Raw genomic sequence first — 17528 nt, forward strand, 5'->3', positions numbered from 1 at the left:
TTGCAAAGGATTTCCAGAGGATTCTAAGGCGCCCTCTAAGTGTTTGGCCAGGAGGCTCAGTTTATGTGCTTTGGGAGGGAGTTTGTTCTGCTTGTGCCCTCCTTGGAGGGCAGCAGCCTGGGGCCCTCTCATGGCAGTAAAATACTCATGGCTACGGCTTGCTCTGCACAGTGGAGAAACTGAGGCCAGAATGGCTCTGAGGCTCACCGCAGCTGGGTCGGAGAGCAGGCTAGGGCTAGGGGCAGTGGCATCAATGGCAAGGTCAGCCCTGAGGGCCAAGGGAGCCTGAGGAGGGTGTGTGCACTTTCTACCCTCCTAGGCCGGAGGAGACAGCCCTGCCCTGGGAGAGGGAGGGCTCCTGGTCACCTGGGGAGGCAGGTGCCCAGGCAGTGGCACCAGCTTGCCAGTGACCGGAGAGGGCACAGCCTGGTCATGGCCCCACCTCGGCAGGAAGGCCAGGCTCCTCCACTCCCACCTCAGCCCACCTGCCCTCCAAGGTGGTGCTGTCTGAGCAAGGGGGTGGGTGGGGGGTCAGCCCACACCAGGCCTCAGGCTGGCAAATCTTCATAGAGCCCGTTCCAGGTGTGGCTGGCTGCCTTAGGCAGTGAGGAGGCTGGGGTCCCAAGGGCTGCTGACTCCCTCAGGCCTCCTGAGAGCTTCCAGCGGAGGCCCTGCTGCAGCGTGAGGTGGGGACCCTCTGCTCCCATCACACAGGGCCAGACCTCTGTGGGCAGCCCCCGCACGGGAGCCCCCAGGCCCAGACTGCTGCCCGACATCTATGTGTAATGGGCATCTCAAATCCAACATGTCCAGAAGCATGTTCCAGATCTCTCCTCAGACCCCACCCTCATGCTTTCCCCACGCTGGTTAGTCACTCAGGCCAGAGACCATTCTGTACAGTGTCTGAAGTCAACCCTGCTCCCTTCCCCCTCTGCTGTTACTGGCAGCGTTGGTGGCGAAATTGGACCTGGGTTCTTGAGTTCAGCAAAGAAAGGTTTCAGAGCCAAGAACTCAAACATAGGTGAAATTTATTTAAAAAGTTACAAAGGTAGTAGAAGGGCCCTTGGAGCTGAGGAGAGAGAAAGGCAGAGGTAATTCACGCGGGGGTAAGAGGGGGGGAAGGGAAAGGCGCAGGAGCCTGGGAGGGAGAGCCCACGCTGGGTCCTTCGTCTATGAGGGTTTTAAAGGCTAGGAGTTTAGGGGAGGTCTTAGGGGAGAATCTCAATAGTTAGTCACCAGCTTTATGCTGGTGCGCCAAAATGAGATTTATTCCCGACTTCATCAGTCCTTGGGTGTGGTTGGCAAATGGCACTAATTGGATTTTTGCCCGAGTAGGGTGATTTAAGTAAGCTATTTACTCTCTGGTTGGGAAGGAGAAGTGCAAACCATTTGCTCCTAAGTGTCCTTGGTTAGGCAAGATAGGATTTTGTGATTTACTAGGTGGCTGTAAGCTGCTTGGCCTTTTAACTCTGTCTCAGTTTCCCTATTCCACTTGTCCTGGCTTAGTAGCCTGTCTCACTACCACCTGACCTGAGCAATTTCTCCCTGGGTTATGGCAAAACCCACCAACTGGTTTTCAGATCCCTCTGCTGCTGGGTCTCCACATGGCAACTGAGGTGACCTTCACCCTGGGTCAGGTCACTCCTGGGCTCAGAGCTCTCACACCTCCTGTGTTCCTCAGAGAAAGGCCCCTGGGGGTGTGCATGGTCTGGCCTGTCACTCCTCAGACCACTCGCCCTGCTCAACCCCTCCACCCACGTACACTGGCCTCAGGGTCTTTGCACCTGCTCTCCCTATGCCTAGAAGTTGCTTGCTTATCCTAGGAAGCTGCACAGCTGACGCCCTCAGGCTGTTCCAATGCCACCTACCCCCCACCTCACATGTTCAAGTTCTCCTCCTGGCATTGTATTTCTCCATAGGATTCTTTTCCTGCGAGTGGGATATAATCCCAGGAGGCAGGTCCTCCGTGTGTCCTGGGGCCTAGAATGAGGTGTGGTGTCCATGGAGCAGATGCTGAAGAAACATCTATTGACACCCAGTGGCTGCAGGCCCACCCACATAAGCTGATGTCTAATGGCACACTGCTCACCAGGAGGACCTGGAGGGGGACCTGGAGGAGGACCTGGAGGGGGACCTGGAGGAGGACCTGGAGGAGGGCCAGGAGGGGGATCTGGAGGAGGGCCAGGAGGGGGACCTGGAGGAGGACCTGGAGGGGGATCTGGAGGAGGACCTGGAGGGGGACCTGGAGGAGGACCTGGAGGGGTACCTGGAGGAGGGTCAGGAGGGGGATCTGGAGGAGGACCTGGAGGGGGACCTGGAGGAGGGCCAGGAGGGGGACCTGGAGGGGCTCCTTTGATGCCTCACGGCCTTGTCCTCTCTCCCAGGAAGCTATGCCCCAGACGTCTATCATCTGCTCCAGCGTACTTGGGCCCAGCTGTAGTGGACAGGTGCAGCCTGGCATGGGGGAGCGAGGAGGCAGGGCCAGTGGCTCCGGGGACCTCATCTTCCAGGATGGACGCCTCATCTCTGGGTCCCTGGAGGCATTGATGGAGCACCTGGTCCCCACAGTGGACTATTACCCTGATGTAAGTGCCAGGGCCTGGAGAAAGGTTGGCGGGGTGGGGGGTGGGCGTTGGGTCCTGGGCTTTAGGGGAAGCTGCTTCTGGGACAGGGAGGGAGCATCATGGGAGGGGTGTGGTGGGCTGGGGGCGTGTATGTTACTTCTCTGGCCTCTAGGAAGGTGGAAGACAGCCCTGGTGGCACAAGCAAGTGACACAGGTTCTGGGCAGGGCCCTGGGAGAGGAAGGGGAATCTAAAGGGCCAGCCCAGTTCCTTGGAGTCCTGATGAGGCCCTACTGCACTTGTCCAGTTCCTGAATGAAGAGGGGACAGCTCTGCCATGCCCGCCAGCATTGGGACCCCAGGGCACATGCCTAGACCAGCAGGGCCAGCTTTCACCTACATTCCAGATCCCCCCTCCTCACCTCAAGATGAGATAGTACATCCTTGGAGCAGAGAGAAAGAATTCCCTTGTCTGTGTGGCTTCCCTCTGCCTCTGATAGAGTAGGGCATTGGGCCTGACTGCCCCTTTTGAGAGCCAAGCTGCCCTGACCTTTCTGGTGACCACTTTGTCCCCAGGTCAGAGTTGGGGTCCCTGGCCCCTGTGAGTCAGACACGGCCTAGAGAAAGTGGGGGAGGAATTGCCCCCCTGGCCCTGCAGCTTTTATCTGATGGTGCTGGAGACAACGAAGCTTCTGGGGAGTTTTGGGCCACCCAACATGTCAGGACACCTCTCTGCCTCCTGGGGCTCTTGTCTACTCTTCCTGTCCTTCCTTCCACTCCATAAACCCCGGGAAGGGCCTGGCTGGAGCTGCCCCCTCCCCCCCTTCAGTCCAGATCATGAGGAGTCCTCAGAGCCTGCACTGCAGAGACCGGTGGTGAGGGCGTGTGGTTGTAGAACAGGGGCCTTGTGTGGGAGCTGGGCACAAAGCCCACAGCTGGCTAGTGATTGCCCAGGGGCTGGTGACAGTCCCTATGGAGAGAGCGCCACCCCACAGCCAGGGCCAGGGGGCTAGGCCAGTGAGGATGAGAAGAGGCAGGTTTGGAGACAGGCCCAGGGAGCACAGTGGGCTGGGCAGCAGGCTCGCCCAGGCCTGCAGAGTCCTGCCAACATCCAGGGCTGGGCTAGCGCCCATCCCGGGGTAGGACAGAAGATGGGGAGAAGCCCCACAGAGCAAGACTGCTGGGAGCTGAACTCATTGGGGAGGCTCCTCAAGCCACTGTGATGTGGGGTTGATCTGTGCCCTGTGCAGGGGGAGAGAAGGGGGCATCCAAGGTGCAGTAAACGGTGGCCGCTGCACAAACCACGCAGAACCACGCTGTGGCCCGGTGACGCTGGGCGTGGGAGCAGCAGGGCCGAGGGGAGCAGCAGGCCTGGGGCCCACGCCAGGCCTGACCCCCGCTTTGCTCTCTCTCTTTTTTTTCTTTTCTTCAGAGAACGTACATCTTTACGTTTCTCTTGAGCTCCCGGGTCTTCATGCCCCCTCATGACCTGCTGGCCCGAGTGGGGCAGATCTACCTGGAGCAGAGGCAGCAGCTGGAGGCCGGGTCCGAGAAGGTAAGGCGGGCCGAGCCCACGCTCCTGTCTCTGTGCCCCTGGCTGCCCCCCTTCCTGCCCCAAGGGGACACGCTCAGAGTCAGCGGGCGGACAGGGCCTGGCTGAGCCTGCCCGAGGCCTTCCCTGATGGGGCAGGTTGGCTGTCTCTGGGGCGTGGCTCACCAGCCGGGATGCTGGAATAACTGCTGGGGCATTCACCCCCCCTCCCGAAGAAGGACCCCAGCGGACAGCCCAGCAGCCCTCCTGATCGGGCCAGGACCCCCGAGAAGGCCTGGGTCACTGCCTCATGGTGTTTTCAGAGACTCAGGCAGGGCTGTTTGCCACTGCTGTCCCTTCTGACTGAGCCAGGCTTTGGGCAGTCAGGATGGTCAAGAACCACAGCTCGATTCTGAGGCCTTGGGCCTTAGGGTGAGGTTTTAGAAGCCCAGGGCCTGGTGCAGAAGAGGTGGTGGGCGTGCTGTGAAAGAGCTGGCGGGCCTCCCGCAGGCTGCGGCAGAGCTGGCCTGTCCCGTTTACTGATGACCTTTCCTTCCACAAGGCCAAGCCTGGAGGGTTTGCAGCAAGGGCATGTGGATGTCTGTGCCTCCCCAGAGTCTCCTCTTCAGAGGGGCTGTCCCCAGGCGTTGTGGGGCAAGAACGGGACAGACACTGACCGAGGCCTGGAGGCCAGGCAAGGCTCCTGAGGGGACAGGGTGAGTGGGGAGGCTGAGGGTCAGCATGGGGACAGGCTGAGAGGAGTCAGGCTGAGCCTGCCAGCCTGTGCCCATGGAAACATGCTCGGTAGGGCCGCTGAGGAGGGCTCTGGCTCCTGCTGAGTGTGGGCATGGTCGCCATCTAAAGGAAGTGACTGGCCAGAACCCGTGGCTGTGTGATCACAGGGCCCAACGGGAGAGGCTCTGCCAGACGTGGGAAACCATCACTAAGGGACCTGCTGGGGGCTTGGGGACAGCAGAGTCAGGCGAGTTGGAGGCAGCAGAGGGGGCTCAGGAAGATGCGGGACTGGGAGCTGGGTCCTCGGGGAGCCTGGTCCTGAGGGCAGTTGTGGCCACCCGGTGGGTGGAATGGTCCATGTTGGGCAGGCAGGGGCAGGTGATCATGGACAAGAAGAAGCGGTGGTGGCACAGGGGCAGCGGGGGTGGTAGTGGTAATGGTGGTGGTGGGTACCTGTGGGCATTTCAGGGGGATTCTTCAGCCAAGCGTTCAGCACTCCCTTTTCTCCTCTCCAGGAGACACAGCGGGGGTGCCGGGACCACCTCTAATAACAGAGAATGGGGAGGAGGCTGCCTCCATGGGGCTGTGTTCCTTCCCAGCACTTGCTAACCTGCTTTAACTGAGAAGGGGCAGGCAGGAGCCACTCATGTGTTCTTAATGAGTTGGCTTGGTTTTCATTGCACTCTTGTTTATGGGTAACTTCTTACTACAGCAAATGAAACTCGTTTTCTATGCCATGGTAGTGTTGGGTAGGTTTTTTGAAAATGAATTTACTTAAGTGACTTAAGGGTGTCAACTGATGGTCATTGGCAACAATTCAGTGCCAACAAGAATCTCTAATTTGGGGAGTGGTGAAGAAGGAAAGTTTATTCGGTGCAAACAGCTCAATTATGCTACAGCACAGCTGTGGGAGCAGCACAGCAGTGGGACAGCTGGATAGCCTTACAGCTCAGTTCGGAGCAGCACAGCTGTGAGGCAGCTCTGGGGTGCCCTGGCCAGTGCCGTGGTGTTGCAGCTCCAGCCAGGGAAATGCAGTCTTCAGTGGAAAGGGGAAGTAGGCCCCCCAAGCAAGAGGGGAGCTCACTTATATAGAGAGAAGTCCCTGCCCTGAGTCAGTGATTAGTCTGTCCTCATGCAAATGAGGACTCCAAATCTTCACAGTTTGATTGCTCCAAAAAGCACTGTCCTTATTGGTCAGAATGGAGCTGCTCTGACTGGTGCTAATGGAGATTTAGCTGCACAGCTCTGATTGGATGGGGCAAGTGTCAGTCTGATTGGTGGAAGTACAGGTCCAGGAGCTCCTTTATGGGGGCTGGCTCAGATGGCAGGATCACAGTGCAGGCAGGCAGTTCAGGGCAGGCTTCTCTCTGACGTGTGGCTTGCGTGAGAGGTCCCTATTTAGAAATAGCTGCTTGGCTGTTTTTTTTAAAATTTGAGCCCAGTTTGCCACTAGGAGTCTTTCTTGGTAGGTGTCTCCTTTCTCAGGGTCCACAAGGGTAATATGAAATAAAGCAAGTCTGACAAAACTGCAGGAGGACTGGCTGGGGGTTGTCCCTGCCCCAGCATGGTGATCCTGGGGGTGGGTACACCACTCGTCTTCTTGTTGCTCACTCTGGTGGCCAGGCCTCACCCTGTGCCCCACCACCCCAGGCCATGCTGAAGTCCTTCTCAGCCAAGGTTGTGCAGCTGCTAAAGGAGTGGACAGAGGCCTTCCCCTGTGACTTCCAGGATGAGAAGGCCATGGCGGAGCTGAAGGCCATCACCCACCGGATCATGCAGTGTGATGAGGTGAGGCCTCCCTCAGCTCCGATGGAGCTCCTTGGAGAGAGAGAGAGAGAGAGAGAGAGAGAGAGAGTGTGTGTGTGTGTGTGTGTGTGTGTATGGATGTGTGTGGGAAGGGGGATTCCTTAGGAACAGCTCTGTATATGGTCCCCTCCCCTGCCACTCTCTCATGAGGACTTCCGAGTGCCTCCACTCAGTCATTTCCCCTCCTTGGCCTGCAAAGGGCCAGACTTGCCCTCAGCATGTGCAGACCTTGAGCAATGAACAGAATCACCCTGAGAACATGGAATGAGCCCAGGCCCACCTCTCTCCTGGGCTTTGGGTGGTTGGAGTAGGGGCTAGTGAGAAGGGTAAGAGCCTGTCTACCTTTCCTGGCTCCCAGCCTGCTCTTGCCTTCAGTGGAGACGGGAACCCAGAGAGCTGAGAGGGAGCCTGGGCTGGCTTTGCCTTGACGATGAAGGTGCTCTGTGTGCTCGGCAGCTCCTGTCTGCCCAGAGGGCTCAGAAAGCCCGGGGAGAGCTTTGGGAGGGACCAGGGCTGCTCCTGCCCAGGGAGAGAGGCTCCTGGCCCCAGAGGAAGCCCTTCTGAGGCCTCAGTCTTCTTGCTGTGGGACACCCCTGTGAAGGAGCTCAGCTGGCCGTCTTTGCCTCCAGTAAAGTTACACTTTTTAGACCCTGAAGCCTAGCTCTGGCCCTGCTCATGGCAGGTTTGGGTCGGGCATGTGGGCTCCAAGTCAGGCATGTCCCTGGAGATGAGGTGGGTCCCTCCTGAGATGCGGTTGTGGTAGTCTTGCCACCAGCCCCACTGGCACCTTCACTGCTCCCTGACCCCACAGGAGAATGGCACAGTGAAGAAGGCCATTGCCCAGATGACTCAGAGCCTGCTGCTGTCCCTGGCTGCCCGGAGCCAGCTTCAGGAGCTCCGGGAGAAGCTCCGCTCGCCAGCTGTGGACAAAGGGTCCATCCTCAAGGCCAAGCCAGCGACCTCTCAGAAGGACATCCTGGGTGTGTGCTGCGACCCCCTGGTGCTGGCCCAGCAGCTGACTCACATTGAGCTGGTCAGTGCTGCAGGTTCCCGCCCAGGGCGGGGCTGGGCATGTTTACTCCTGCTCCTCCAGAGCCTCTGAGCCCCCGCCTCTGCCTCAGTATCAGCATTGCAGGGCTTCCCTCGCTGGGCAGGCTGGGCCCTGACCACTGCCTCTGGCTGGTGTGTGTCCACCTAAATAGCAGGTTCTCTGTGCCTGGTTCCCGGATCCCCAGGAGCACAGCAGCCCTGTGTCAATGGGAGGGGACAGGGTGGTAAGGACTAAAGTAGCCCCAGGATGGAAGACCAGCCTGGGAGGAGGTGAGGGGCTTTGAGGCCAAGAGCCAGTTCCCTTACCCTGTCACCTCATCTTGCCTATGCCCTGGGCTGGGAAGGTCCCCTGTACATGGCACCCACTGCCCTGAGGCCTGCACCTCACTCCCTTGTAGTCCTACTCCCTCCGCTCCAGAGGGGAGCCTCCCAGACCCTGGGGTGCTTTTGGGGGCCTGGGCATGGCCTGCCCACTGGCTGGGGGCTCTGATCAAGAAGGAGCCATTGCCCACGCCTGCAGACTAGGCCTCCTGCTGCTCTGAATACGTCCTGTACCTTGTGTGGGGCCTCAAGGACAGCAGGCTGATCACTCCTCCTGTGCTGTCTCCCCACCCTACCCCACCCCACCCCACCCCACCCCACCCCACCCCACCCCACCCCAGGAGAGGGTCAGCAGCATCCACCCCCAGGACCTGATGCAGATCATCAGCCACATGGACTCTCGGGACAAGCACAGGGTGAGGGGCTGTGGCCTGTGGGTGGGCCTGACACCTATATCCCATGCAGGGTGGGTAGAGACCCCACCCAGCACTCCTGAGCCCCTCTGGAGTGTCTGACCCCATGGATCTGGGTCTGGCCTCCTTGCACCTGCTCCAGGGGGTCAGCAGATGGCCACACAGGGTGATGCATGTTGGGAGGGGGCTCAGTATTCCCAGGGGCTCGGGCAGCCAGTCTGGCGTCCAAGGCTAGCCTTGGGTATCGTGGAGACTCAGCATCGCTTTCAGTTTCCTCCTCTGGACAAGGTCCCTGCCCCTCCATTTTGGGGCAGGGCTGGGCAGCACCCGCCACAGCGTCCTTGGCTTCCTGTGACCTGCTGTGTCCTCCCCAGTGCCGAGGGGACCCGACCAAGACCTACAGCCTGGAGGCCTACGACAACTGGTTCAACTGCCTCAGCATGCTGGTGGCCACCGAGGTGTGCCGGGTGAGCACTGCACAGCGGCACAGGCAGGGTGACGGTCCCCTCCCCAACCCTGCAGTGCTGCCCGAGACACCCTCAGATGCCCCTGCCCCTCAGATGGTGCAACTTTGAAAGTGGAGATAGGAAGCCTCCATTGCCACCCCACCATGCCCAACAGTGACGCCTTAAATTATGACCAAGACCCATCCATGGAGTGCACCCTGTGCCCAGCACAGTCTGTGAGCTCACTCAGGGTCCTCAGTCCTCTGCCCATCCTCCTGCCCTCTGCCCACAGCGGTGTTTCCTGCCTCTGCAGCCCACCGGCATCCCCCCACCCCGGTCTGACAGCTCTGTGGGCCCTGGCGCAGCTCCACCCAGGTGCCCTTGGGGGTGGTGGGGAGGTGCCCGCGGGCTGGGCTGAGGCTGGGCTGCCCTCCAGGTGGTAAAGAAGAAGCAGCGGACCCGCGTGCTGGAGTTCTTCATCGACGTGGCCCGGGAGTGCTTCAACATCGGCAACTTCAACTCCATGATGGCCATCATCTGTGAGTGCCTGGGCCTGGGCTCCCCCCGGCTTCCCGTCCCCCGTCCCCGCCCTGACCCTTCCTGCTGTCCCCTGCAGCTGGCATGAACCTCAGCCCTGTGGCTCGGCTGAAGAAGACATGGTCCAAAGTGAAGACGGCCAAGTTTGATGTCCTGGAGGTAGGCGCCCATCCCCACCCGGCGTGGGCCTGAGGAGGGTGGGCCTCCCATCGCACTCGCCCCCTGGCTCAGGGCCTGCTCCCACAGTGCCGGCTGGTGTTGGGCTGTCCAGCCTGCCTGACCTGGCCATGCTGGGGACCCGGTCGCTTGCGCTGTCCTCGGCCCTGACTTCAGTCAGATCTGACCTAAAGTGAGTTCTGGGGAGTAGTTGGTAAAAAAATTGACAAGAATGGGCCCATGAGTCCTGCGTTGGTTGATGCTAAGCGGAGATGGGCCTTTTCCTGGCCAGCGTTCCCTGGCACTGGTCCACCTGGGTGGCTGGGTGCTGACAGGCGAGTTCACTTGAAGTGCTCAGCTGGGCTCCCCTGGGCTCCCCTCCTGGAAGGAAGGCCTTTTCTGGGTGACAGTCCAAGTTGCCCAGAGGGGAAGGGCCTGCCCGTCAGCTGACTGCTCTGTGAAGGCGCAGAAGGAGCGCGCCTACCATGTGCACCCTCCCACAGCACCACATGGACCCATCCAGCAACTTCTGCAACTACCGCACAGCCCTGCAGGGGGCCACGCAGAGGTCCCAGACAGCCAACAGCAGCCGAGAGAAGATTGTGATTCCCGTGTTCAACCTTTTCGTTAAGGACATCTATTTCCTGCACAAGATCCACACCAACCACCTGCCCAATGGGCACGTTAACTTCAAGGTGAGCCCAGACCCACTGTGGTCCAAAGGAGGGGGCCGGGCTGTGCCAGTACAGGGCAGGGCAGACCTCCGGCCTCGCGCCTGGGCAGGCGGGGCCCACCTGTGCCGCTTGTGCAAGGCCCTGGCCCTGTGTCCGAAGGGCTTTTAGGACTGACAGTTCCCAGGCAGGTCACACTGTTTGACCTTGAGGTGTGAAGTCAGCCCCACCCTTCTGGGTGGATGACCTGGTTACAGGGCTTCGAGCCACAGGGAACCTCCATTCAATACCCAGGACACTGGTCCCAGCACTGACCCCACCAGGGAGATGGAGAAGGGGCCACCCCTGGGGGTTTGGGAATCAGGAGGCTTCAGGCAAGAGGGATTCGGGCAGGGAGGAGGGGCAGCGGAATTCCAGATGGAGCGAAGACCTGTCTGGCCAAGGGCAGGAAGATGGGACAAAGGTGCTGGGGGAGGACTGGGGGAGCTGGGTTGTCCAGGGCTCACCTCACACAGGTAGGGAGTGGGGGGGTTATGGATTCCCACACAGACCTCAGAGAGTGAGATTGTAACACGGTCAGGTTGCTGGTGCTGTGCTGGTCGTGGCTGGGACGCTTCCCTCAGCTCAGGGTCCAAGATGGGGCCCTGTTGGGGTCCCCGAACAGGGGAGGCACGGATCCTGCTGCCAGCCTGATGGCCCAGGTAGAGGGCAGGACAGTGTGTCCTCTGGGTCACCTGCTGGCTCAGATGATGCACAGCATTTCCATGGCCACCATCTCCTCTTGCTGGGACCAGGGAGGTGAGCAGCAAACTGACCCGACCAAGATTTCTAGCTCAAGGTGACAAGTGAACATCGTTTACCCCTTCAGAAATTTTGGGAGATCTCCAGACAGATCCACGAGTTCATGACATGGACACAGGTAGAATGTCCCTTTGAAAAGGACAAGAAGATTCAGAGTTACCTGCTCACAGCGCCCATCTACAGTGAGGAAGGTGAGGCTGCGTCTGCGGGGCAGCAGCCCCCCCAGAACATGTTCCCCTGACTCCCCTCATCCAGGGCCCTGTGCACTCTCCGGGTCACCGCGGGGGTGGCCCGATCATTATTCCCCTGCCCCAGGGGAAGCTCAGCTCACTGGGTGAGTTCCTGAGGGAGGGTGGGTCCTAGGCAGAGGGCAGATGAAAGGTAAGGACAAAAGGAGGCCACAGGAGGGCGTGGGGGAGTGTCCGCCAGAGCTGCAGATCCAGGCAACCCCTGAGTCCCCAGCAGGTAGCTGGGAGCGCGAGGCCTCGTGGGCCAGAACCTCCCAGCAGAGCCCGGCCAGGGCCCCGCGCCCTTGGTGCAGCTCCTTCCTTCCTAGCGGGCCGCACCCCGCGAGGGGAGCTTGGGGAGGGACAGGGGCCCAGGGCGGGCTGGCTCGCGGGCTGGGCTCTGAGCGCTCCCTGTCTCTCAGCCCTCTTCATCGCCTCCTTCGAAAGCGAGGGTCCCGAGAACCACATGGAGAAGGACAGCTGGAAGACCCTGAGGTAGGGGCGCTAAGGGGCTGTCCTGTGAGCCCCAGGGCCAGCCCCACGCAAGGGGAGAGGCTGGGGATGGGCATCACAGATCCACCTTTCTGAAGGGCAGCGGGGGGCACCTCCACGCAGCTGGGGAAAGGGAGGCATCCCCAGGGCAGGGGGCTGAGGACCTGGGGCCTGAATGTCCCCTCCTCCTCCCCTCAGTGGCCGGCTCCTGGGGTCCAGGCCCCCCTGATCCTCAGGCCTGCCCTCTGCTTGCTCAGGGGAAGGGCCTGCCAGCACCTGACCATTGTGCCCATCCCACCTTTAGGACCACTCTCCTTAACAGAGCCTGAAGGCGTGGATTCCACCTGAAGGCGTGGATGCGGCCTGAAGACATGGACTCGGCCCCAAGGCGTGGACTCGGCCCCAAGGCGTGGATGCGGCCCGCGGACAGGGCCATGGGATGAAGCACACGCGTGAACCAAGCTTTAACCTTGATGTGGGTGGAGATGAGGTGGCCTCACTGGTTGGGGTCCTTTTTGTATATAACTTTTATGGAAAAAAAAGGTAATTATTTCATGCATCAAAGCTTTTTGTTTATTTTAAATGACAGGGCAGTGCCCTGGTTCAGGGAGGGGTGGGAAAGAGTGTCATGGGAGATGGCGTCCATGATAGTATCTCGGTCTAATGAAACGTAGATTTTTATTTTCTACTTTTGATTATATTCACACCTTATGAAAAAATATTTAAAAGTAACACACCCAACCAAAACCAATGTGAGCCCTGCCTGCTTGGACCCTTCCAGCCATTGTCTCTGATGTCAGGGCTGGTGCCTTAGAGGGTCCTGGAGGGCTGTCCCCGCTCTGCTCCGGCCGCTGTGGACTGCAGGCGCCTGCCCGCAAAGCCACCCCAGCTGCAGGTTCCAACAGGCCTTGGGAGGCCAGGAGGTCTGTCTGCACTCTCCTGGAAGCAAGCCTTCGAGTGTGGGATTTCCAAAGTTTACATTTCCTTTCCTTTATCAGGGATGTCTGGGGTCGGGAGGGGCAGGGGGACACCTGGCAGCATATTTTTCTGTTGGAACATGTCTGGCAAATCTTTCTTCAACTACATTGTAGGAAAAATAGAAAGTCTAAAATAACGAAAGGTGGGGGAGTTGTGGAATTGTCAGTTTTCCAGGTGTAACTGGAAGACACACTTAGCTGTAATGAGGAGCATACTAAACAGACTTGAGGATGGGGACATTTAAGCCATTTTTGAAACCCAACCACAAAGTGGAAAGAAGCAACTCATAAACCCGTATTCCAGTGGACAGCCTCCGCCTGCCCTCTAGGTGGGGGCTCCCCTAGTGGGATTCGAAACACGGAAAATTAGCCCAGTAACTGCTGGAGCCCTCGCACACACAGCTGCCCAACATCTGGAGGTAGTTCCCACGCCCAGACGCAAGGAGCACACTCCAGTTCTGACTTCCTGGCTGTGGGATGGTGACCTCGCTGCTCCCTCGAGTGGCGGTGGGCCCTCCACGCGGACTCGATCTTCCTCGCAGTCGGGTTTGTTTGTGAGTAGTCGGGAGCTCCGCACCCTTGTCCCTCTACATGCCCGGCTTCTGCAGGAGCCTCAGCCCAGAGGCCTGTTGGCTGCTAATTCCCAGCTCCCAGGAGAGCCTGGAGATGTGCAGGCGAGGCCCCAGGAAGGAGGTGGCTCTGTGGTCACTGCTGATGTCACCTTTAACCTGGGTGGAGCAAGACTATTTACACTGTATTGTCACAGTGATTTTGCACTTTTCAGACGTTCTAGATAGTACATATTGTATATTGATAGTACATATTGCTTTGTTTATGTATTTGAGATAAAGGCTTAAACTTGAGAGTATATATTTGGAATACAACGTTGGAACATTTTCTGTACGTGTGTGAAGCTCTCATGTAGCACTTCACGGGTCCTCAGTTTGCGTGCCCTCTGGGCGCACTGTCCCTTTTCCATTTCACTTTCCCCGTTGGGTACATCTCCTAACTATGATGTTCTGGTGTTTTGAGATGAACTGTGAGCATAAAGCTGTACTGTAACACAGCATGTCAGCTGTTGGTGTGACTGGACATACTTGCATCAATAAAAGAACACGTCTCTCCCCTCGTGTGCCTGTTCTCTGTGCAGCGGGCGAGCCGGGCAGCTCTGCTGTGGGCAGACACAGGCCTGAGGGCCCTCGGCGGCCTTTCAGACAGGAGCCAGCAGCTCTCATCTGCACAACACATTCTGACAAAGGGCTTTTCACATAAACAGTGCGGGCGGAACAGAAGTCATACAGGTGGCGTGTTCCTGTTCTGCTTTCCTCAAAGAAAGACCCAAAGGATGCCAGCAGCTGCTTGTATTACATGGCCATGGAAGTCTCGGAGACCTAACTCAACACGACTGCAAAGGCTCCCCTACTGCAGGGCTCATCAGAGCCTTCAGTGTCCGTGGCCACTGTGGTCTCTTCTGGGCCGGGGAAGCTGGGGGCACCTGCTGGCATCTCTCTAAAGAACAGTTTGCACAACGCGGCCCTAGAAGGGCCTCTTTCTGTTGCAATGAGTCGCATCAAGAGCACTTAAGGAAAGGGATTTGCTAAGGGGCACATGAGAGCTGTGGAGATGAAGAGAGACTAGAATGAAAGCTGGACTCCCACCTGCTTCTCCCCGTCCCGTCCCACCGCCACCCTGTTTACGGTGCCCAGGCCCCGTGAGGGTCACTGGTCATACCTCACCAAACCTGCTCCTTAGAGCTAACTCGGCCCCTTTTAGATGAGTTCAGTGTCTGTCGCGCCCACTAACTACGCTGCCCCGCAGCCCCCTCTGCAGTGAGGGGTGCTCTGTGTCTGCACTGCGCAGCCCAGGAGCTGTCAGTTACACACAGGTACTGAGCACTGAGATGCAGCCAGCTGCCTGAGGGTGAAAGTTTAAATAGCTAGTGGTCACTGTATGGACAGAGGCTGCCTCCTTCCCGAAGTGCCTCCTGGAGGGGACAGCACATAGTAGGTGCTCAGGTGTTCGTGGAGCAACCAAGGACACCTGTGAGGAAGAGTTTTGAGTAAACAGTATCACTCTTTAGGTCTGTAAATTCAGTGGCACCCTTGATTTCTTGACAAAGTTAATTTTGGAAGTTTCTACCTATCTCATCTGATAAGGGGCGGCACATTTTTGGTCTGTGTCTTGAACATGGAGCTCGAGCTGGGAGTGAACTTTGAGCTCGCTGGGCTGGCTGGCGCTCTGCCATCACCCACAGGGCAGTCCCTCCAGGGCAGCGCTTCTCAGGTGTGGCTCCTGGACCCACAGCAGCAGCTTGGGAACTTGTCTGGAATTTGTGCTCAGGGCCCCACTGCACACCTGCTGAGTGGGAAACGGAGAGCCAGGCAAGAGTGAGAGCCTCCGGAGGGGAGGTTCTGCGGGAATTGGCTCCTGCTCACCTCACAGCCCCCTCCCAGGAACCCTCTCTCAGCCAGCCAGCCAAACACACCCACTAGCACACGTCCCTAACACAGGTGCCAGACCACTCACATTCGTGTTCCTGGAGCCTCCTTCCGTCTTCCTGGTGGGGGGCACGCTCTGCCCTGCCAGCCCTGCCCCTCCTTCCACATCACTCTGCTGGCACCTGTCTCATGCATGAGTCTCAGCTTCTCCTGTGTAGGAGCCACCTGTGTGGCTCCTGTCACATGATGACTGAAGCCACTTCTCACTTCACACATGTGTCAGGCACAAATCTATGTTACAGATCAGACGTGAAGGGAAGCTAAGCTAAGGATCTACTGTGAGAGAACTAAGGTTATCTGTGAAATATACACCTACTACACCTGTAAGTAAACTGCATGCCGATTCCTTAGGGAGGAGACAGGTTAAGTGTAGGAAGATTTGCGCTCTAGTCTAGTTCCCAGTGGTGCCCTTGGACAAGCTGTTTACATCGTTGTTTCCGTCTTCTCATGATGAAAATGGACTTATGACACTCTGCATCTCATGGGGTGCTGTACTGCTACATGGCAGGAAGTATGGCACCTGGTTGCTTAGAGGCAGTCAGCTAGCTGGGCCCCCGCAGTGGCACCTCTGCGGCACTGAATGCTGCTCCTACTGCAGAGAGCACTCTTCTGGGAAAAGTGAAGCCGAGGACTACAAGTGCCCTTCTCACAAACAGCTGAAGCCCTGGCCAATACAAACATTCTAATGCTACCAGTCATTAAATGTTAAATTTAACCAGTATATAAACATTTCCACAAACCTGGGATTCAATACTACTTTCTAAATGAAAAACCTACTACCCACCCACAGGCCGGTAACCTTAGGTTATGCCAACACAATTTCTATCCTAATTCCCCAAAGGAAATCCTACCTAGAGGAAGGTGAAGAGGTGCCAAACACCCACCAAGATCTACCCAGAGAGGCCTGGGCATAGATCCGCAGCCACGCTGAGGAAATGGTGTCGTCAAGAATTTGAGTCACGCACCTGTCCATTTCCAGCAGTGTGGAAGACTGCGTGCTTGCCTGCTGCAATCAATGAACAAAATTTTGCGAAATTTAAAAAGCCCAAGCAAAGGCAGGAACCCAGGTGGGTTAGGGAAGCTCTGAAGCCGGCTTTTGCCCTGAGGACAGAGAAGAAAGTTCAGGGCCTGCTTCAGAGGAAGGGTCAGATAGGAGGCCGTTGTCCATAGGGCTGGCGCCCCTCTGCATAACAGTGAGTTTGAACTAAAATATTTCACCCCCAACCCCACCCAGAGGGTTAAAAATGGCCTGTTTTGAATGTCAGTGTGAAGGAAGCCGAGGGCAATTTTACCCAATAGTTTGTAACCACATCAGTGAATTTCATTAAGTTTTGCAGCACAAATCATGCTGGTCAAAAAAAACTTTAAGCCAAGAATTTGGTTTAATATGGCCCTGAAATGCCACTGCCCCTAAGTGACCCAGGGGAAGCAAACATTCTGACCTATATTCTAGTTTAAAAACTGTCTCCCCTGAGCTGTGTCTAATCTGTTAAGCCCACAGGTTGAATTAAAAAAATTCATTTTCATTTCTGGAAGAACCAAATAGAGGTTCTTTCCCAAATCCATTTGGGCACAATTCTGAAGAAATTACAGGAATGTAACACAGAGATAAAGAGTGGGGAAAGTGAAACAGGTTAAGACACAGAGGATACAAGTTTAAAATATGCTGTCTGGGTTATAGGAAGGCGAGAATGAGGCAGACAATGGAAATGTAACAGCTGAGGGTCTTAGCAGATCTTGACTAAAAAATTCTAAAAGATAAATTTGACTCCTACTGCATACTGTACACAAAAATTATTTCCAGATGTATCATAGAAATAAACTGTTTAAAAAGGCAACTTAAAAATGGCAAAACTTTTAATAAGCATTTCACAGAAGATGATAAATGGCCAGTAAGCATATGAAAAGATGCCTAACATCATTCCCTTGACAATAAACTAAAACCAAATGAGATAACTGTATCCAGGGGTTGGCAAAAGTAGGTTTATAGTTGTGAGTACATGAAGCACAGTTTATTCTTGTATTATTATTTATTATTATATTATTTTCCAGATGAACTGAAAACCTACTTTTGCTCACCTCTGTATACCCAACAGAAATTTAAAAAGTCTAAATTAAAAACACTGAAAATATTGTGCTGGGAAGATGTAAAGCAACTGGCTCTCTTGGATGGGGCTCGCAGGGGCCGGCTGTTTAAAAGGACTGGAAAACCTGCCAGCCTTTGGCAAGGCTAATTTAAAAAGAGGCACAAATAAACAGTATCAGGAATGAAACAGAGGAGGTCACTACAGATCCTGTAGATATTA

General features: G+C 56.7%; 1 protein-coding gene across 6 annotated transcripts in view; it reads left to right on the forward strand.

Annotated features, from left to right (window-relative positions):
- The window catches only part of RASGEF1A (RasGEF domain family member 1A), a 56517-nt gene extending 42665 nt beyond the window's left edge, over positions 1–13852 (forward strand). For 3 of the 6 annotated variants that reach the window (XM_081157703.1, XM_081157702.1, XM_081157707.1), the window contains exons 2-13: positions 2385–2585; positions 3994–4116; positions 6478–6615; positions 7445–7666; positions 8346–8420; positions 8792–8884; positions 9300–9402; positions 9480–9559; positions 10060–10251; positions 11096–11219; positions 11678–11750; positions 12052–13851. In XM_081157703.1, the coding sequence (XP_081013829.1) occupies positions 2391–2585; positions 3994–4116; positions 6478–6615; positions 7445–7666; positions 8346–8420; positions 8792–8884; positions 9300–9402; positions 9480–9559; positions 10060–10251; positions 11096–11219; positions 11678–11750; positions 12052–12076 (1443 nt within the window). In that variant the 5' untranslated portion in view covers positions 2385–2390 and the 3' untranslated portion in view covers positions 12077–13851. Of the gene's footprint in view, positions 1–2384; positions 2586–3993; positions 4117–6477; positions 6616–7444; positions 7667–8345; positions 8421–8791; positions 8885–9299; positions 9403–9479; positions 9560–10059; positions 10252–11095; positions 11220–11677; positions 11751–12051 lie in introns of all 6 variants that reach the window. The other 3 variants (XM_081157705.1, XM_081157706.1, XM_081157704.1) reach the window with 3 other exon arrangements.
- The last annotated feature ends 3676 nt before the right edge of the window (positions 13853–17528 follow it).

Source organism: Miniopterus schreibersii (genome assembly GCF_964146895.1).
Source record: "Miniopterus schreibersii genome assembly, chromosome: 14".
NCBI classification, from domain to species: Eukaryota; Metazoa; Chordata; class Mammalia; order Chiroptera; family Miniopteridae; genus Miniopterus; species Miniopterus schreibersii.